Source organism: Culex pipiens, chromosome 1 (assembly GCF_016801865.2).
Source record: "Culex pipiens pallens isolate TS chromosome 1, TS_CPP_V2, whole genome shotgun sequence".
Classification (NCBI taxonomy): Eukaryota; Metazoa; Arthropoda; class Insecta; order Diptera; family Culicidae; genus Culex; species Culex pipiens.
Genome location: NC_068937.1, coordinates 9,501,667 through 9,524,509, shown reverse-complemented (window position 1 = coordinate 9,524,509; position 22,843 = coordinate 9,501,667). Strand labels below are relative to the sequence as shown.

The window sequence follows — 22,843 nt, the reverse complement described above, 5'->3', positions numbered from 1 at the left end:
ACAAAGCGAAAGGTGACCCTTAAAAAAGCATTTTACAACATTGACAAAGTCACATAAAACTAGTCAAAATTACAACCTAAAATAAAAAAAAAAGATTTCTTCTGTCCAACGCTTTTCGACGATCCTTAATTGCTGGGTGCTGAATAGTGGTTCGAAAAACGGCCTCAATTTTGAACTGTCAAAGTGGAACCAATTTACTGTTCGCCAAAAGTGGAGAGTATTGTTATCGATCAATTTTTGTTTTTTTTAGCAAGAATGATTTCTTTTGGCTTTTAAAGTCAAGTAATCTTGAGAACATTGAAGGCGAGTTCGTCATTTTTTTATAATTATGAATGGAAGTGTTTATAGATTCCGTTTTCAAATCTACTGATTTAGTCAAAATCTTTTCTGTTTGTTGGTTCAGCTTTGCTAGAATTAGCGATGATTTTTCGCTGGCCCAGGAAGAGCTACATGATTCCAAAATAAGCCAAGGTATTTATCTTTGACATCGCAGAATGACAATTTCGTCGTAGTTCTTCGTCATCCGTAAAATAGTTGAACCTTACACAATTTTCCAGCAAAATAATGTAGAAAACTAGACATAATAAAACGCATACCACTAATTATAAAACAGCTCATTTACCAGCAAGAAAAAAGTCATGCTTGTGCTTGAACAGCCTCCTAGTTTGTAGATGTAAACAAAGTGGGATCATTCGAAAATCACGTTACGCATTCTCTCTATTCATCACCCAGCTAAATTGTTTTAAAATAGATACTTATATCAAAGCCCGCCTAGAAGCGAGGTCAGATTTCTGAGATTAATAAAATTTTCACATGTCGATTCCGGTGTGCTTTTTTGTACTAAACTTGCTGGGATTCCTATCTAGATAGTACAAGAGAGAACACGGGCATCAATATATAGAAGAAAAATAATCAATTTTTTAGCAATCTACAAAAATCATTTTTTTCAAAAAGTCATAACTTGGTGGAACCCGAGCAGACGGAAATAACTTGGGAATAACATTTTTTGTTATTTGAAAATACTAGGCCAGTAACATTTTTAGTTATTCTTCGAACAAATCTTTGTTGTTATTTTTTGTTATTTTTACAACTGATCCGAACATCCCAATAGCACTTGGAGGTATTCTTCCAAAACAAAAAATGCTATTCCAAAGTTGTTTTGGCTTTCAACCAATATCAAACCAATAACAAATTTTGTTATGATAACATAAGCAGTTATTAAGCCCTTATGCAAAAATGGATTATTCAAGAAGATTCCATAAGACTTTCTGTTATTTTAACAATATTTGTTATTAAAACCGCATGATTTTTGTTATTACTGTCTGCCCGGGAAGATTTTTTTTACCATATTTCTCTATGGCTCAAAAGTTGTGAATTTTTGTCTGCTGCATGTATTTTGGGAAAGCTATTTTTTTGTGAAATTAAAGTTAATAACAAAATCGGCATTTTTTATGTACCTATTTTTCTGAATATTCCTCAACAATACCTACAACTTTGCCGAAGACACCAAATTGTTCAGAAAATTCATTCAAAAGTTACAGATTTTCGAATATTTACGCACCATTCTTGTATTGACATCTGCCAAGATTGTATGGAGACTTGTATGGGTGAACCAATGACACAAAATAGCTTCTTTGGTCATAGGGAAGGCCCCAACAACGTTTGAGTCAAATAAAAAAATACAAATAAAATCCATTTCCGGTTTTTGTAGAGAATTGCTCATAATTATTGTCAAAATAAAACCTCCTTTATGGTATCCTCAAATCTTATTAAAATATGGGTAAATCTCCATGAATTTCACGACTGTCGTAAAAAATCCATCAAAAAAATAAATAAATAAAAAGTTTAAAAAATTAAATTACGAGCCATGGTTTCAAAAAAAAGTGTTTTAAAATGTATTATACTGAACTGCATTTATAACTCAAAAGTGATGAAAATGAAAATCTGTCCAGTTGTTTTGCAACCATTAGTTTCCAAAATTTATAAGTACAGTCTAGACTCGATTATCCGAAGTTTCGATTATCCGAAGTTCGATTATCCTAAGGTTTGAATGGAACTTCAAAACGAATCTGTAACATGTTTTTTATCTTTTTCTTGTTTTTGTTTAACATCAAATTCGAGTTCTGCGACCATTTAGTTCGATTTGAATAGTCACCGCCATATTGGCCGCAATTATGGATTTAAAATTTTTGAACCACTTGATCGTATTTTAGGGGTCATATTTAAGCTCGATAATCAAAAATTAGACAACATAAAACATTTTCTCCTGATTCGACTATCCGAAGTGAAAATTTCCGAGGCCATCCGAATCGAGTCTGGACTGTATTGAGGTATTTTTTTACGGAAAAAATGGTATTTGCTGAGCTATACACTGGAATTTAATAAAAATTCAAAATATTTGAACATGTTCAATATGATTATCAACCCGGGCAGACGGTAATAACAACATTCATGCCATTTCAATAACAAATACTGTTAAAATAACAGAAAGTGTTATGGAATCTTCACGAAAAATTCATTTTTGCATAAGGGTTTAATAACAGTTTTGGTTATCATAACAAAATTTGTTGTTGTTCTGATATTGGTTGAAAGCCAAAAAAACTTTGGAATAACATTTTTTCTTATGTTATAAATAACATAAAATGTTATTGGCCAAGTATTTTCAAATATCAAAAAATGTTATTCCCAAATTATTTCCGTCTGCTCGGGTAATGCAGAAAAATGCATTTTAAATTATTTCAGTTTATTGGACTTCTATTTTCATAAAAAAATTTGAAGATTTTTGAAAATAAAAGTTTTTGGAAAAAGGGGGAGGGCGAAATAAACTCCAAAATGTGCAAAGTGTGTCTAAATCACCCACAAATTACATGCCAAATGCAGCTTTTCTGTCGACCCTACTATTTTTAGGACCTTCATTTGGACATTCTCTTGCTATTTCACGGGTAAAAGTAGTACTTTTTGAATAAAAAACCTCTTTTCAAGACTATTTTATCCAGAGCAGCAAAACACTGCCTCCAAATTGCCTGTTTCATAATTGTGGAATGTTATAACATATAATATATTGTGCCTCCCACAATTGTGGAACACTCGATTTTCACTGATATTTTTACAAAAGAGTTATGAGACCATTCATAAAACATAACTAAGCATGAGTTTCGTTGATGTTAGTGCCTGAAGTCATTATTTTGTAAAAATTATGTACTCATGGAGAGAACCAAAGTTTGTTTACATCCGTAAGAAAAAAGTGTTCCGAATTTGTGGATTTCAAGGGTCAAAGTTTTTCTTCAAAAACTTGATATAAAAGTTAAAATTTGCAGTTGTTCGATACAGCATTCGAAAGAGCGCAAGAAAAGCTTTCAAATGAAGGTAAAAGCAAATCATTAAGTTCAGGGATGGCTGTACCAATCCCACCCCCTTTTACGGTACCATCCAACCACTTGTTCCTTCCGCCAACCAACCAGCCGGTCAGGCGCTCCCTCCTCAAAAGGACACTGCTGCCTTCACAACTCGCGCTCTTTTCAACGGACTTTTATTATGTTGCTTAGCCACTTGCCTGTTTATGCTCGTTTTTTTTTTTCATTTCATTCTCCCGTCTTTTTTGTTCTTTTTCCCCCTTTTCCTCCCTCACCGGTTACCGTTACCACCGCAGGTAGACTTACCTGCGCATTTCAAGTTGCGCTCTTTGCTCTTTCTCTCGATTCGTACGCCATTTTAGCCGTTCGCGCATCGCGCTAGTCGGAGCGGCCAAGTCAGTCTCTCAGTGGTCGTGCTCGCGGATCGTCGTCGTCCAAGTAGGCGCGCACGCGTTACGTCGCGTTGGTTCTTTCGCGCAAACAGCAGTGCACAGTGTGTGTTGAGTTGAGAGTTCCAATCCAAGCAACCTGAAGTCCGTTCCGCTTGGAGTGTTTCCGTTCGTCGGTTCTTTGGCCGCTTACTACGATTATTGGAAGGAGGATTGAAAATCTCCGCCGCGGGCGTGTGTTTGTGTGGATTTGGGTTCGAGAATCGCGCCTGTGTGCTGGGGATGTGGTCCGGGATGGACACTTTTAGTGATTCGCGGAGTAGACGGAGACGGAGACTTCTCGGGAGAGGCGGCTGCAGCCGCCGTCGCTGAACAACCGGATTAGTACCCTCTAGTAAATGTTACAAATTGCTAAGTCTATTGCTATACCCTGAGTCTATTGCTAACCCAAACTAAGGTGTGGTGAACAACCTAAAAAAACAAAAAGCTTTTATTTCGGGTCATAATTTTCGGGGTGATCGGCTTAGTAGACGCGCGGTAGTCGCGGCGGCGTGGATGAATCAACAGGTCATCCACAAGTTCAAGGTCCACGGACTCTACACAATCTATACGCCACCACTACGCCCTGTGTGCAGAACGCTGTACAGCAGCGGTGTGGTGAAGAGCTCTCCAGAGAGCTGTACAACACGTTTTTTGCTACTCTACGAGTTGAAGTTGGTGTCGCTTAGTCGGACTCTTCCTGAGCCCGACTAGAGGGCTACACCACTCTGCCTCAGTTCCCCCATTGTTTTGTCGACAGCGCAAACTTAGAGAAGTGATTCTTTTCCGTTCCTTACCTGGAACTCGGCGATGGGTTGAGTATTATTCATACCCAGCTTCGACGATCCGACGTCGTCGTCGTCGTCACATATTACCGAGCAGTTCTTCGTTTTTAGCTTCGTTTTCGCTTCTTCCCCCCACTCGGTTGAGTTTGGTTCACTTCCACACTTCTTCTCCGGTTGAGCTGGGGGATCCAAGGGGAGTGAGCGGTGTGACTTATGCTCTACCCAGCTTTGCGGTTGATAGTGCCGTCGGAGTTGCGATGAGTTTGGTTTCAGCAATGGAGCATGCCTTGACATTCGGAGGCGAGACCTTGCCGTTTGTAGCGTTTGTAGCGATCGTGGATTACTAGATCGATTTTAACTTGGTGAAAATTACTAACGCAGTCTAAATTTGACTACCACGTGGTTTCGAATTGGAAGAGAGCACCTTCTGCGCGCTGTTCAATTAAAAATTTAGATTGACCGAAGCGTGAGTAATTTGAAGTTGTTGTTGCATTTTACTACCCATCACATTCGAATTTGGTGCACGGAAATCAACAACCAGGGGAAGAAATTGAAACTCTGAATTCAATCTATTTTGGGGGAAAATGTTTTGTTTATTTTATTTTCGAAAACTGACGGTTATCATACGTGGAATAATTTCCTAAACTAATCCAATTGATGCTCAATTTGATTTTTTTAATCTTGTTCGATTTCATCGACTCATCGAAATTTAAAACAATTTTTGATAGGTATAACACAGACTGTGAGTAAATCATCCACAATTATTGCGTTTTTCTGTGTTTAATAACAACATTACAATAATTCTGTTAGTAATTTTTAAACAACAATAAAGGACGTATTAGACAATGACAAACAAACAAACAAACTCGCAAACACACATGTTTTTTTTGACAGTTTGGCAGTTTTCCTACTTTGTTTGTTTGTCAAACAGGAAAAAGTGCGAGTTTGTTTGTATGTTTGCCATAGTCTAATACCTCCTTAAGAACACTGGGCAAACCAAATTTGAACTCAAATTTGGCAAAAATATAAAAGCAGAAGGCATCGCCAGTAACCAATAGAGTTTTGTCAAAAGATCAAAATATCAAAGAATAATCAAAATCTGTTTTAAATTTTCTGAAGAATTCACATTTTGATAAAAATAAAACATTAAGAATAATACAATTGTTTGAATATTATTAAATTTCAGAAGGTACAAAAAAAAATATTATAATTCTGAAATATAGTCTCGGTCGAGGGTCGAGAGGGGAGGGGGGGTTGAGGGCAAGTACATATAAAAAATATAAATTGAAATAACAAGCCATAGTCTCAACACTTAAATGAAAAAAGTGATTTAAAATGCACTAGTTCAGTTGTTTTGCAATCATTATTTTCAAAAAATGTAAGATTTGACGAAAACAAAAGTATTAAACATATTTGTACCAGCTTTACAAAATTACAATAATTCAGTTCGCTCTATTAAACAACAAAACACACAAAAAATTAAATAAACTAAATTTAAACTAAAATATCAAAAAAATATAAAAGCAGAAAGCATCGCAAAGCACATTTGTAATCAATGAATTGTTAAAAGATCAAACTATCGAAGAATTGTTAGAACATATTTTGTTTTCTAGTTCCATGGTTCAAATAATCATTATCGAAGTTAAACGTTCTAAAGAAATTATATTTCATAATTTTTTTTTTTAAATGATAGGGAAGCTACAAACAAGTTAATATTACAATACAGTAGAAAAAAAATCGTAAATTTAATTTATAAACGTTTATTCATTAATTTTTCATCAGTTTGACCACCTGTTGAGCAATTTTTGATCTAAGACATCAATATTGAAAGCAGACTTCAAACATGGTGGAAAGTATATTTTTGTATTTATATGAATTTCGTGGACATTTACAGTATTATAACTGTAATTTTGTTTCCTTCGAATTTCGCTGTTGTATTTTTTATAAGGTGAGCAATTCTCTGAGTTTTCGGTCATTCGATTTTTTTTGTATTTTTTAATCCGGCTGAAACTTTTTTGGTGCCTTCGGTATGCCCAAAGAAGCCATTTTGCATCATTAGTTTGTCCATATAATTTTCCATACAAATTTGGCAGCTGTCCATACAAAAATGATATGTGAAAATTCAAAATTCTGTATCTTTTGAAGGAATTTTTTGATCGAGTTGGTGTCTTCGACAAAGTTGTAGGTATGGATATGGACTGCACTGAAAAAAATGATAGACGGTAAAAAAAAATTTGGTGATTTTTTATTTAACTTTTTGTCACTAAAACTTGATTTGCAAAAAAACACCATTTTTATTTTTTTTATTTTTTGATATGTTTTAGAGGACATAAAATGCCAACTTTTCAGAAATTTCCAGAATGGGCAAAAAATCTTTGACCGAGTTATGATTTTTTGAATCAATCAACAAAGTTCAATAAAGCAAAATATAGAGAATTTTCTCAGCTTTTCAAAAATATTTTTTTCAAAGGTGGGCAAACATGGGCACTAATTATAAAAAATGAAAAACTGCGACAATTCTCAAAAAAGTTACCTAAAAATGGCTATAACTTGAAAACGGTGCACTTTATCAAAAATTCACTAAAATACTTTTTGATTGCAAATTCGATTTTACATCGAAAAATGAAGTTGAAAAATTTTTGCGACCGATATTTCGATTTTTTGAAAAAATCAGTATTGATTCAAAAAATCATAACTCGGTCAAAGATTTTTTGCCCATTCTGGAAATTTCTGAAAAGTTGGCATTTTATGTCCTCTAAAACATACCAAAAAATAAAAAAAAAATTAAAAATAGTGTTTTTTGCAAATCAAGTTTTAGTGACAAAAAGTTAAATAAAAAATCACCAAAAATTTTTTTACCGTGTAGCATTTTTTTTCAGTGTAGTCCATATCCATACCTACAACTTTGCCGAAGACACCAACTCGATCAGAAAATTCCTTCAAAAGATACAGATTTTTGAATTTTCACATATCATTTTTGTATGAACAGCTGCCAAATTTGTATGGAAAATTATATGGACAAACTAATGATGCAAAATGGCTTCTTTGGGCATACCGAAGGCACCAAAAAAGTTTCAGCCGGATTAAAAAATACAAAAATTAAAATTAAAGAAAAAAGACCGATTCCGTAGAGAACTGCTCAGGTATTGCAAATTTTATTTCAGTTTTTTGCCCAAACCCCTGCAAAAGTTTCCAAAATATCAGGAGCAAAAATTATTGACTTAAATTGAAAATAAAATCTTAAAAAATAACTGAATTCATAAAACAATTTTAAAAATTATGAAGCAAAAGGTATTTTGTTATAATTTTTGCTTCAAATTAAGCATCAGATTAGAAATTTATTCATTGTTACAGTTATGCTTCTATTCAAAATTAGCTTAATATCTTTGAATTTTTGAAAATATATTTCAAATTCAAGTTTTATTTTCTTTTTTGTGGTCCCAATAAATTTTTTTGACAATAAGTTGGATAAGATTTATCATACAAATTTTAATTTTCAGCAACACTTTTTATTTTCTTATTTTTGTTGATTTTTTTAAAACTAAAGCTAGTAATAAAATTAGCAATAGTCTTCTAACTTAGTTGGTCATTGAACAAAATTAAAGTTTTTGTCAATTGACTTTTTTCAAATTAAGAACAGTATTCTACTTTTATATTTTAGAAGTTTTATATAGTTTTTTTTTACTTTATACCGTTTTATAATTGTTTTTCAATGTTTGAAAATAAATAACTGAGTAAAATGCGATTTTATTTTGATGTTTGTTTTTAACGCGATTTTTTTAATCTGCCATTTTTTTATGTTTTGCTTTTAATATTCTTATTTTTTGTTAATCAGAATTTTTATTCAATTCCAATTGAAAGTTTTTAGATTAACTTGTTAAGTGATTTGCTCAGTTTTTATTGTTCAACAAAACAATTTCTAATAATATTTGTTTTAAAGGTTAGGCCGATGCAAATATTTAAAAGGGCTTGTTCTCTACTCTGGACGAGATCAAGAAGGGGGATAAAATAATGAAATCACAAGCCATCAGTTCAGTTGATTTGCAATCATTAGTTCAAAAAATAGATTCAATAGATAGAGGAACAGCATCGAATTCCATCGTGCCTTTAATGTTGGCAGATCAGAACTAAAACTTTCAATTACAGCTCATAAAAAGCGTTTCCAACTAACATCGAGTGCTAAATAGCTCAATATAAAGTGAGCAAACAAGCTTCTATCAACAGTTTCACAAAATAAGTAGTTTAAATAGTAAAAATCACCAAATTTTGGAAAATTCAATGAAATTCAAATGATTTTTGAATAAATCCGAACACGCTAAACATTATTCTTAAAGCATAGAAATGAATTTCATTTCAGCTGATTGCATTAAAATTTCCTTTGAAATTTTGAAAATTTTTAATGAATATTTATAATGTCCCTAAATGTTTAAGCCTTCTTCGTAGGGGGCTGACAAAAGTATTGATAAATATTTCAAACAGCTTTAAGTTTTTTGAAAATCTACACGAAATGAGACTATTTTTAGATAGTTCCCAATTAACAAAATAATTCTAAAATCATAAAAAAAGTATTTCAACAAATTTTGTATAAGGTGGTCAAGCCCTCCGTTACTCAAAAAATTTCTACAAACAATTTTGAATAAATTAAAATTAAATGTTTAAAAATTTCAAGTAGTTCAGTATGTATTTAACTATTCAGCTATCTCAATTTTGTTTAGTTTCTATACAGTAACATTATTCAAATAATACATCGAAATATCAAAAAACAAACGCATCACACTCTACTATTTGCTAGAAAACCATTAAAACGAAATGTAACTGTTTTGTTTGTCTTACAGCAAAACTAAATTTTCGGTTTTGCGAAGTTTAGGCATAATTCAATTCAAACCTTGTTTAAACGTTTTCAATGTAACATGTTAAAGCTGAAATAAACAAATTGAAATTTGATGAGAACTAACATGAATTTAATCGAATTATTTCTCAAACTACTCGAGGTTTTCTTTATAATAAGAATTCATGCTAAATAAATTTTCAAGCAAGATTTTTGAATGAAATTCATACTCAGGATTTTTGACTTTTTTACTGCTCCAGTAACATTTTTTTATTTTTATTTTTTTCGTTTTTGTTGTCGGGAGGCAAAAATGACAAAAATTGATTTAAGCTTAGTTGAAGAACAAGGGAGTCGATTTTCAACTATGAGAATACATTTGAAAATATTTTTTTTACATTTTGTATCAATCACAGTTCGAAATATGACGTATAACTTTAGGAAATAATGGTAAAAAAATTCTTAGATATTTCAAATGTAATCGACAGTAACAAATTTCTTACCAAACATTTTTTTGAAAAATGATGTTAAAATTCAAGTGGTTTATAATGGATTCAAGTGTTTTGACGATATTTTCTTTAAATTTCCCACCCGAGAAAAACTTGAGTTCGTCACTTCCGCTCAATCACCTCCGTCGAAATCACTCTCGCTCACTCATTCACACCAATCGATCCGCCCTTCTCCCGTTGGGCATCAGCTCTTCGATTATCTCAATTAGGTTAACCTTTTTCGCGGTTGAGCCGGTACTGCTTCCCCAGTCCCAACCAAACTGAACCGGATCAATTTTCCGCACATTCTTGCTGCGGCCCTGACCAACCCTATTCGGATTCAAACACACTTTTTTTTCCAAAGCCTACTGTTATTTTTTTTTCGTTTCTTGCGAGGAGCACATCCCTCTCCAGAAAGCTTCAAAACCTCAACTCCATCGGCGCAACAGTTTTCTCCAGGCCTACTTCGCGCCAAGGGGTCGTTTAATGAGACCCTTTTTTCCGCTGCCAGACCCCTCTAATTAAGGCAGCACCTCACTTCCACACAAACACATATGTGATGTGTACTTGTGTGCCACACCCTGCACAAATACACACGCAATGTAGAGGAGGACGTGAGGGACCCCTCCTTCGCCTCCCCCTTCGATTTTGAGGTTATTGTCGCCTCTTTGTGTGTTTGTCTCTCTCTCTCTCTCGTCATCATCAACGGATTCGAGACTCTTGGTCGTCGTTATTGTGTTGGAGTTTTTTTTTCGGTTTCTTCCACGAGGAAGAGAAGCCACTCTGCGACGACGCTGTTGATGTGCTTTATTAAAATACACCTCACCCATCAGTTTCTTGTGCTTCCTCGTGGCCTCGCACCCTCGTGCAAATTAAGTCAACGCACCTACCGACGTGCGAGGGGTCCACCAACACGAGCGCCGCACAGACATTGTTGGAGGTCAGTTCTCTGGGAAAATTAATCGGTTACCCTGAATTCAATCAGACGATAACGTTTAACTACAATTCCAGAATTTTTTTTAAAGGTCCTATAAGCTATTGTTTTACTTTTCTTCGACCATTCCTTTTTGAAATTGATGTATAAAAATAGATTGAAGAGATTAATTTTTTACCTATAACACCTAAACTCCAAAGCTCGAGAAAAAGGGGAATTTGTATGGAAATTTTCTCTTTTTCTGCAGCTTCCATTATTGTCTTTAATTGCCCGATAACTCAACATTAAATCTGCAGGATTTTTTTGAAAACCATAACAATTTAGAAACATTTGAAAAATTAATAGTAAAATACGAAATATTCTTTTGCCTTGTATCTGAATTCATTTTCGCCTTCAAATTTTCAATCATTTATAAATCATTCGAATACAAAATTTAATTTTATCGATGCTCATTAAACGACTTCTAAACTTCATTATAGACAGGATTTATACTATATTTGTGGCATTTGAACCCCGGAAGAATCTATTCAATTTTATGGTGTAAAATCTTGTACAAAAATAATTTCAAAAATCAAACTAAAAAGTGACCCCGTTCGTTTGACAACAGTTGGTGTCAAACCATCGGGGTTTGAGTGTACTCAACTGTAAAAAATCTGGGACACATCATGTTAAGGGAAATTTAATGTACATTTCGAATCTGCAATAACCCAGAAGGATCATTTTTTCATGTAGAAAAAAAAATCAATTTTCTATTTTTTTGTTTTTTTGTAACATAATTTTTTATGATATTTAAAGTATCGAAAGAATTGTTTTCCAAATTTTGCCAAAAAATAATGTTACGTTCTTTGAATCAACTTGATTTATGACTTCTATTTTTTTACCAAAGAAGCAAATATTTCGCAAAGTTATCGCTTAATAATTTCAAATATTCTGCTAAGAAATGTTTTGAAAAATCTTGAAAATTTATCTAGATATTCGTCTTCAAGCTGCTAGTTTGTTTTTGATTTTACTACAATAAATATACATTTAAAAAAATAAAATTTGATGATAAATTGGAAATATATACAAAATATACAAATATATTTCCAATGCATTGGAAATTAATGCTCATCATCAAATTTGAAAAAAAAACTTTTTGTGCTTCCTGATTTTTTAAGTTTTAAGTTTTTATTCAGGAATCATTGTTTTTTGAATCATTGGTTGAAAAGAATAAGTACTATTGAAAAACATTTTAAAATATGTATAAAAAAGAAACATTTTATATTATACGAGTATTTCTTCCTAAACAAGAGAGTAGGAAAAAGATATTATTTCAAAAATCAGCCCAATTCATTTCAAAGAAGTAATTTGAAAACAAAAATCATTATTATCATATTTACAGATTGTCTCGCTGTCATTTAAAAAATAACCAAAAATCTTACGATTAAAAATAAATAAAAGAAGAAAAAATAATATATTTTTCATAAATAAATTATATGTTTTCAATTAACTAGAGCTCTTTTATTGATAAATAAATATTTTCTAATAACAAATTCAGAACATCCATAAAACTTGGTCAAATATATTTTTTTAAATATTTTTTTTCAAGCAGTATTATTTAACGTTATTATTTGATAAGCTTTGAATATGAAAGTTAGAATTTTTAATATTTTTGCATTCTTCTTCTTAAAATCATTGCAAACTTTATTTCAAGTTGTTGTCCCCCCCTTAAAAATTTCCCTGACAAATCAGGGGGCAAAAAATAAGTTTTGACAAAATTGACATTTTCATTGGAAAAAACTTATTAAAACGATTGTAAACTATTCAGAATACTTTGCCTAACGTTTGTTTGTGTGTTTTTATTCAAATACAGGATTGGTATTCTTTTCACATTTTTTTAATTTTGAGGCAACAGACAGATTGATAATATTTTTTTTCATAAACTCTTTGATAGTTTGCAATTTTTTTTATAGTAGTACAACTGTTACAGTAGTGATGGGTAAAACATTTTGTTATACTTTTCGCCCAAATTAAAAAAAAAAATGCTTGAAATTTGGAATTTTGTTTTGGTATTAAATACAACCAAGTCAGAATTTAAAAAAGGATATTTTTTTTCATGACTTCAGATGGTGTTGTTTTTATTTTTGTAATCAGAGTTTTCTGTTGCTGACCACGTAAAGTAAAGCAAGTCATTAAGAACTCTAAAGAAAAAACAAAATCTTAACAAATTGAAAAATTAAAAAAAAAATTATCGCAGATTACTACGAATTCTTTTTTATTAGGATGGTAAGATAATTTATTTATGCTAAAAAAATAATTTATTTAATGCAACAAAAATTAAAAGTTCATAACAAACATAACTTTATTAGCAACAGGTCCTTTGACCCTAATTACAAAAAAAGCGATTGATTTTTTTTCAATTATTTTGATAGCAGGGTTTTTTTTATTATTACATTAATCTTTGATTTTTGAAACCATTGAAATATATAAGAAATCATATATTTTAAAATCATTAAATTTGATTTAATTGCAAAAAGCTCTCTCAATTGCAGTTGTTCAAAAGTTTCTAAAATTCTTGATCGAAAGTTTGTTTAGTCAATGGTTTGTGAAAAAGAATTAAAAATAAATTGAAATGAAAATCCCAGCTATCAAAAAAACTTCTGCTATCCAATTCAATTCAATTTATTTTATTAGTAAATAATAAATTGACAATTCCGTATTTCTTATAAACTAATAGAGTTTTGGAGTTCCTTTCAATTATGATTTGAACTATAATTCATTTTGATGTAAATGGATATTCTAACAAAGGATTTGGCAAGAGAAGGAAAAATAAAAAAAAAACCCTTCTAGAAACCCCTGCGATCCAAATAATTAAAAAAAATCATTTGCTTATTTTTTTGTAATTACACAGAAAAAAATATGTGAATTTACTCGACACGGAAAAAATGAATCACATGTAAACTCAGTTGATTTAAACTTGAGTATAATTTGTTGCAAATTTACATCAAATTGCATTTAAATTTAAATGTTTAATGACGTGCAAAAGTGTTACATCATAAATGATGTAACATTCGGAAATATTTTTTTGTGTGTAGGGTCGAAGGACCTGTAGCTGATAAAAAGTTTCTTATTAACTGTAAATGTGTTTTAGTATTGGTTTTCCTTTTCTGCGTAATGAAATCTTTAATTTGAATATTTAACTAAAAGTTTCATAAAAAGACAACATCGCCCTAATTGTAATTATTTTTCAATATTAAATAAATTTCTAACAAAAACCCATTTTTTAAGTAGTAAGATTTTACAAGTTATAATTTTAGTTTTTTTATGCTCCCGGATTTTTTGACGGAAGAAAGTGGGCGGACAAAAACCAGGAAAAAATTGTAATATTTTAGTATTTTCTACTTTGACTCGATTGTTATAATCAGGAATGATTAAAAAAAACAGGTAAAAAGACTTAATCGATTTTTTATTTTTATTTTTTACTTATTGCTCAGATATTTAAACAGAAAAATAAAAGGAATCAGTCTTTCAGCTTTTGAGCCAATTTGTTTAAAAATTCTGAGATATATCTTGATAGTTGCGCAGGAATTGTCACTCAAAAAATTATTAGTTCGATTCATTCAAAACGTTCCAATTTCCCAGAGAATCCCTCCCGTTCACCGGAAAGGAAGATCAACGATCAGACACTGACTTGGCTCCCGGTGGAAAGGGCTTCTCGTTTTTATTTTTTTTTCAACTTTTTTCGACTGTTCCTTTTTCACGCGCTCAAAATTGTACGTCTGTTTATAGGTCGTAGTAGGCATTTATTATCGCACACACACAGAAAAAAACACATGAATTATGTGTTTAACCTGTCGGTGCGCGCCTGCTGCGATGTTTAAATCCCCCCTTCCGATGAAGTGCGCCTGGCTCTACCTGGTGACTTTTCAGTTTTTTTGCTCTTTTTCCCTGCTCAATTCCTTTTTTAATTCGTTTTTTTTTGCTGTTGTTGTTGCTACCTTTGCATGTGTGTTGGCTCTGCCATCACCGCCGCGCAGCCCATGTTTATTTATTCACGTTAACTTCGTTTTTTTTTATCCATCTTTTTTATATTTTCTGATTATTATTCCGACCCCACTTCCGTCGCATAACTTTACATTCGATTTTATGCTTTTGTAATGGAACATCTTGTCTATTGCGCTCAAATGTGTGTGTATGTTTCATTATAATAATTTTTGACCTTTATTTTTTAGCAGCCGTCTTCCTTTGTGTTGATACCCAATTATGAATATTTTATTTATTAGCCGCTTTAAACCGTTATATATGTTCTATTTACTAATTTTTATCAGATTTCTCATATGTTCGCTTGCATTTATGTAACCATTTATAACCAAATTTTTATTTACTAAATTTCCTCAACCCCGCCAACCAACTTCACCCTTACTAATCGAAACTTCTTCCCCGTTTTTTTCTTATTGTTGTTATCGTTTTTCTCCCACAAAACGAAAATCTCTCCCAAAAAAAAAACAAAAACAGGTCACGGTGGAGTAAACCAGCTCGGCGGAGTCTTCGTCAATGGGCGGCCCCTGCCCGACCTGGTCCGGCAACGGATCGTCGAACTCGCCCACAACGGGATCCGGCCGTGCGACATTTCGCGCCAGCTGCGCGTCAGCCACGGCTGCGTGTCCAAGATACTATCGAGGTGAGATTTCCGCGCAAGGGCGTCTATGTGATGTAACCCTTAGTCCGCAAACAGTGCTATAAAAACTCGCTTTTGCCTCCAGATACTACGAAACGGGCAGCTTCAAGGCGGGCGTCATCGGCGGCTCCAAGCCGAAGGTGGCCACCCCGCCGGTGGTGGACGCAATCGCCGCCTACAAGCTCCAGAACCCAACGATGTTCGCGTGGGAAATCCGCGACAAGCTGCTCGCGGACGGCATCTGCGTGCACGACAACGTCCCCAGCGTGTCCTCGATCAATAGGTAACGAAATTCGCCATTATGGCAAAAATTATAGCAAACTGACGTTTCTCTGTTTTTCGCACAGAATTGTTCGCAACAAAGCGGCGGAAAAGGCCAAGTACAGCTCCCGCATGGACACCAGCATGGACGGCGGTAGCCCGCGGGGAATGTCCCGCGGACAGGGTCAGCAACAGCAAGCTCAATCTGGACAGAGTGGATCTCAACAGCAGCAGCAGCAGCAAGCCTCCGGCCAGGAGTGCATGAACCAGCAGTCCATGTCCGATTCCGAGGGAATGATGAAGAGTTCGCAGGCTTCCGGCGACAACGTCGCCTCGGCTTCGTACAGCATCAACGGGCTGCTTGGATTGTCGCAGAAGTCGCTGTCCGGAAGTAGCTCGAAACGGCGCAAAATTAAAGAGGATCCGGGTTGGTTTGCCATAAAGGTTGCTATAAAAGTACTATTTTCTCACGTTTTCTTTTGTTCGCGCAGATTTGAAATCAAACATTCTTGGCTGTATTAAACGGGACAAGGTACTGAATCCGCACGGCTGGCAATCTGTAAGTTTCGGGATCTTCTGGAAAGATATCTCAAAACTAACCTCAACCTTTTAATTTTGACAGGAAACCAAAGACATGCAAGAAATGGCTCACGATGGCGGACAGGACAAGGGAAATAACAACAATAACAACGATATGTACGTGGGGGGGCCCGTGGACTTTGTCAGCTCGATGGCCATGGCCAATGAGGACAACTCGGACAACCAGCAGAGCTTCTCGTTGAGAGGTACTTAACCTCCAAAACCCACTTGACAGATTGAGGTTAATTTCAAATTTCCGTTTACTTACCAGCTGAGAAACCGCACAAATACCACCGGGAGGACGCCCTCTCGGTCGGGGTCATCATCGAGGACGACTCTTCCGGAAGGAAACACCAACAGCAGCATCACCATCCGCAGCACCCGTCCGACCTGGGCAAGAGCCCGGGCGGGGGAACGGCCGGCGGCTACGAGAAGATCCTGACCAGCGAGATGCTCGCGTCATCGGCAGCCGCTGCAGCTGCGGCGGCGGCAGCGGCGGGCGTCGGCATTGGCCTCAAGCGCTCCCAGGACGCGTCCCCCTCGATGGCCCAGTCCATCGAGTTCCTCAGCGACATGAACAACAACATATCGCAGAACCAGAGCTTCCCCACGACGAGTTACGAGACGGCGGGTGCGGGCGGAGGCGGTGGGTATAGTACCGGAGGGCCGGGCGAACCCGGCGCGGAAACGGCCGTCCTGAACCCGCACATTGCCTGCTCGTCCAACTACTCGGCGTTCCTGCAGAACACGGACCAGTTTGCCGGTGAGAGAACTATGCGTTTTTTTTATGGTGAAATGTGACAGTTGAAGTCTCACTTTAAGTTTCTTTTGTTTACCTTTCGTAAACGTCAAACGTTACAAACCTGCTAGTTGATTTTTTTCTGGATCAAATCAGATTTTGAAAAAACGAACTGGCACAAAGTTCTATGTCTGAGTTCGACGGATAACCATATTCTAATTTTAAAAGATTATATAAGTTTGACGTTTGAGTGAGGTTAAACAAAAAGCTGTCAAAATATTCAGCTGAAACCTTCAAAGCCAATTGAGCAATTCTCTACGAAATCGGTCTTTTTTCTTCAATTTTAATTTTTGTATTTTTTAATCCGGCTGAAACTTTTTTGGTGCCTTCGGTATGCCCAAAGAAGCCATTTTGCATCATTAGTTTGTCCATATAATTTTCCATACAAATTCGGCAGCTGTCCATACAAAAATGATGTATGAAAATTCAAAAATCTGTATCTTTTGAAGGAATTTTTTGATCGATTTGGTGTCTTCGGCAAAGTTGTAGGTATGGATACGGACTACACTGGAAAAAATAATACACGGTAAAAAAAAAATTGGTGATTTTTTTATTTAACTTTTTATCACTAAAACTTGATTTACAAAAAAACACTATTTTTAATTTTTTTTATTTTTTGATATGTTTTAGAAGACATAAAATGCCAACTTTTCAGAAATTTCCAGGTTGTGCAAAAAATCACTGACCGAGTTATGAATTTTTGAATCAATACTGATTTTTTCAAAAAATCGAAAAATTGGTCGCAAAAATTTTTCAACTTCATTTTTCGATGTAAAATCAAATTTGCAATCAAAAAGTACTTTACTAAAATTTTGATAAAGTGCACCGTTTTCAAGTTATAGCCATATTTAAGTGACTTTTTTGAAAATAGTCGCAGTTTTTCATTTTTTTAAATTAGTGCACATGTTTGCCCAGTTTTGAAAAAAATATTTTTGAAAAGCTGAGAAAATTCTCTATATTTTGCTTATTCGGACTATGTTGATACGACCTTTAGTTGCTGAGATATTGCAATGCAAAGGTTTAAAAACAGGAAAATTGATGTTTTCTAAGTTTCACCCAAACAACCCACCATTTTCTATCGTCAATATCTCAGCAACTAATGGTCCGATTTTCAATGTTAATATATGAAACAATTGTGAAATTTTCCGATCTTTTCGAAAAAAATATTTTTGGAATTTTCAAATCAAGACAAACATTTTAAAAGGGCGTAATATTGAATGTTTGGCCTTTGTGAAATGTTAGTCTTGATTTGAAAATTCCAAAAATATTTTTTTCGAAGAGATCGGAAAATTTCACAAATGTTTCATATATTAACATTGAAAATCGGACCATTAGTTGCTGAGATATTGACGATAGAAAATGGTGGGTTGTTTGGGTGAAACTTAGAAAACATCAATTTTCCTGTTTTTAAACCTTTGCATTGCAATATCTCAGCAACTAAAGGTCGTATCAACAAAGTCCAAATAAGCAAAATATAGAGAATTTTCTCAGCTTTTCAAAAATATTTTTTTCAAAACTGGGCAAACATGTGCACTAATTTAAAAAAATGAAAAACTGCGACTATTTTCAAAAAAGTCACTTAAATATGGCTATAACTTGAAAACGGTGCACTTTATCAAAATTTCAGTAAAGTACTTTTTGATTGCAAATTTGATTTTACATCGAAAAATGAAGTTGAAAAATTTTTACGACCAAAATTTCGATTTTTTGAAAAAATCAGTATTGATTAAAAAATTCATAACTCGGTCAGTGATTTTTTGCACAACCTGGAAATTTCTGAAAAGTTGGCATTTTATGTCTTCTAAAACATATCAAAAAATAAAAAAAATTAAAAATAGTGTTTTTTTGTAAATCAAGTTTTAGTGATAAAAAGTTTAATAAAAAAATCACCAAATTTTTTTTACCGTGTATTATTTTTTTCCAGTGTAGTCCGTATCCATACCTACAACTTTGCCGAAGACACCAAATCGATCAAAAAATTCCTTCAAAAGATACAGATTTTTGAATTTTCATACATCATTTTTGTATGGACAGCTGCCGAATTTGTATGGAAAATTATATGGACAAACTAATGATGCAAAATGGCTTCTTTGGGCATACCGAAGGCACCAAAAAAGTTTCAGTCGGATTAAAAAATACAAAAAAAATCGAATGACCGAAATCCTAGAGAACTGCTCAATTTGAAGACCCCCTGACGAAGATGCCTTTAAATTGCTTCGTGCAAACGATAATTTCTAGCAATACAAAGAGTCTAACTATCCTGCTCGTTCCTAATGTAAACATTAACTAACGTAAGCAGGATAGACTCTTTGTTTACACTTCAACATTGTTTGATTTACATTGTTTTGCTTGATTAGGTCCCTCAATTGAGTTTTAAAGGATACTTTTCAAAGCCCAACAACATTCTGAACGTCTACAAAAGGTTAAAATTATTTGTTTGATTAATTACGAAAAAAAAACTTTATGGTCTTTCGTGCCAGATTGTCACTTCTTTGGCAGCCTGTTCCACTACACTGAAACCCCGATGGTTTGACACCAATTGTTGTCAAACGAACGGGGTCACTTTTTAGTTTGACACCCTCTTACACGAAGCTCACACACACTTCCAAACGTTTGGTAGTAAATGTGAGTCCCGTGTGAAACGTGAATGAGAAATTGTTTTGCAAAGGCATTTTTTTTTTCAACAATTTGCATGAAAATTCCAAAGAAAATTTAACAATGTCAAACGACCACTATGACGTTTGCTTGAAATTTACTTGATCTAATAATAATCTAATAATATTTTTCTTTTTTGACAGGAGTAAAAATAAGTAACGGTGTCAATTTTGAGCTAAATCGGTTAAGGTTTAAGGGTCGCTTTTGATCGTTGAAGTTTGTATGGGAAAATTTGCAAAAATGTCGGGAAAAGCAAAAATTTCAAAAATCCTCCAGAATGGTGCGTTAAATGTGTTGGATCATTGTCAAGTATGGAATTCTTAAGTAAAATTCTATGACAATCAACTTTGTCTAAGACCGCAAAACGATCCGAGGTAACCCTGACGAGTTATTAGCGATTTACAGAAGACGATTTTACATAAGTAGATTTTTTTTCATCAACTTTAACGATCTATAGCGACCCTTAAAACTTATCGGAATTGGTTCATAATTGGCACAGTTACTTTTTGTTGCCTAAGGTAACAAATTTTATTTAAAGTTTTTTTCTCTGCCCCCCCTTCAAAGTCGGCCCGAAAAATCAGGGGGCAAATTTTTTTTATCAAAAAACTCTAATATTTCGATGAACATTTATGTGCAATCAGTTGCAATCAATTTAAAATGCATTTCCCTGCGTTTAGAATCATTTTTAGCATGTTTGGGTTGATTTAAAAATCTTTTAAATTTTTGGAATTTTTCGATGTTTATTATCCCAAAATTTATTTTTTTCCGATTTTTTTTTTGTTTTCGTCAAATTTTACTTTTTGAAAGCTAATGATTGCAAACTAGTGTAAAATGCATTTTAAACCACTTTTTCCATGCGAATGTTGAAACTATGGCTTGTAATTTCAATATTTATATTTGTTTATATTTATATCATAGAAATTCATTATACTATGAGTATTAAAAAATTCAAATAATTTGAAAAAAATAAACCGGAATTAGGAATTCGAAAATTTGGAAAGAAAAAAACATAAACATTGAAAAAAATTAATTAGGAGAATTAAAAAAATTAAATTTTCAAATTCAAATTTCAAAGTACAGAAATTAAAAAAAAAAACAATAAAAATCCAATATTAAAAAAGTCAAGATTAAAAAAAAATAAAATCGTTTAAAATTTTTGTTGTTGTACATTGGAGTTTTCCCAAAAATTATATGTTTTTTGATCGATCCTAAACATGCTAAATCTGATTTAAAATTCAGAAATATGTATTTTAAGTTTCTGGAAAAAATATTTTTATTGCCTCCTGATTTTTCTGGCCGATTTTAAACTTTGAAAAATATTTTCAACTGCTTAAATCTAAAATTTAAATAATTGTAAAATTTAAAAAAAATACATTTTGAAAATTTAAAAACAGATTGATCATCCAAAGTCCTCGCCAAAATTTTACTGTGTAAATTTGAACTGCGATTTTTTTTATCTTTCTCAAATTTCGGATTTCGAGCATAAAATATATCTCAAAAAGTGCTCCAAGATTGAGGTTGATTTTATATTTTTTGAGATGGCAGACAACATCGAAGTATTCATGAATTTAATAATTTAAGAACTAAACGATTTAAAAATAAAGATTAGAAAATCCAAGATTTTAGACGTTAGGAATTTAACCCCTTTCCGCCTAGAGCAAATCGAGATTTTTTTTTCGTTTTTCTACATAACTCGTGACTTGATCGAACTTATCTAGGTTGAACCAAGATGAAAAAATGCATGGTTGCAGAAAAAAATAATTTTGACTGTAAATATTTGTGGGGCTCTGGAGTAACTATGGTGGGCGTTAGAGGGTTAAGGATTTAGGAATTGGTTAATTTAGGAGTTAGAGAATTTAAGAAATAAATAAAATTTAAAAACTTTAAGAATTAAAAATCCAGAATTGGGTCCTAAAATTAAGCTTAAATTGCTAATATTATTGTTCACAACGATAAAGCTTATTTTTCTGAGCATAATGACTCTTTGTACGACCGCAAAGGATTTAAAGGATTTTAAATCAATTTTATGAAGATAACTTCTCGGCCCTTCTTGACCGAAAAGGTCCTACTTGACAGCTCGTTCCAAGGGGACCATAGTTAATCCATCGGAAAAAAATTTATCTTGTCAATTGGGTACTAAAGCCCTATGTCAATTTTTATGTACAACGGTAAAAAACACGATAAAAAACCATTTCTGATCACTTTTTTTTCATTTTAATGCAAAATTTTTTTTTGACAAGACAACATTTTTCCGATGGATCAACTATGGTCCCCTTGGAACGAGCTGTCAAGTAGGAGCTTTTCTGTCAAGAAGGACCGCGAGGTTAATTTTTCAAAATTGATTTAAAAATCCATTTTAAACTCTTTGTGCTCGTACAAAGGGTCATTGTACTCAGAAAAATAAGCTTTATCGCTGTAAACAAAAATATCAGCAATCTAAGCTTCATTTTAGGACCCAATTTATTGTTTGCGTTATAATAAAAATAAGTGATCAGAAACGGGTTTTAATCGTGTCCCTATTGAGAAATTTGTGAGTTGAAGAATCTAAAAATTTAAAATCATGGTTTCTTTTAAATTTTAAAATTCAGAATTTCCGATTTTCTGAATAAAAATTTTTTAGGTTAAATATTTTTATTCTAATTTTAATCTTTTTAATATTTGTTGCACTTTTGAAGTTTTAAAAGCTTTATGTTCTTACATTTTTGAAATCATTTTATCATTTTTATAGAAAATTTAACTAAAAACAACTCCCTCCCTTCTTCCAGCAAACCCGGAGCTCATCTTCCCGACCGCCTACACCCAGTACGCGCCCGGCTACGGCTCGTTCAACTACAACGCCCCCTTCACGAACCAGAACCTGTGCCGGGACCTCGGTCAGATCCACTACCCTGAGGAGCAGTGATGACCGATCTGATCGGGTGACAACTCAACCAACCAACAATGAATCAATGAATCAGCACAAAGAAGAAGAAAAACAACAAACAAAATCAGATTTGAAACATGACAAATTATATAAGTGACATTACAAAAACAAATTGGGAATGTTTTGACGTTTGTGCTTTTGAAAGAAATGTTCGGA

At 33.4% G+C, this 22,843-nt stretch overlaps 1 protein-coding gene across 1 annotated transcript in view; it reads left to right on the top strand.

The window, feature by feature from the left end:
• Nucleotides 1–22,704, top strand: part of LOC120413305 (uncharacterized) — a 30,386-nt gene extending 7,682 nt beyond the window's left edge. The window contains exons 3-9 of the mRNA XM_039574066.2: nucleotides 15,308–15,473; nucleotides 15,556–15,753; nucleotides 15,818–16,158; nucleotides 16,223–16,290; nucleotides 16,354–16,516; nucleotides 16,582–17,073; nucleotides 22,530–22,704. Of these exons, the coding sequence (XP_039430000.1) occupies nucleotides 15,308–15,473; nucleotides 15,556–15,753; nucleotides 15,818–16,158; nucleotides 16,223–16,290; nucleotides 16,354–16,516; nucleotides 16,582–17,073; nucleotides 22,530–22,666 (1,565 nt within the window). The 3' untranslated portion in view covers nucleotides 22,667–22,704. The remainder of the gene's footprint in view (nucleotides 1–15,307; nucleotides 15,474–15,555; nucleotides 15,754–15,817; nucleotides 16,159–16,222; nucleotides 16,291–16,353; nucleotides 16,517–16,581; nucleotides 17,074–22,529) is intronic.
• Nucleotides 22,705–22,843: the final 139 nt, after the last annotated feature.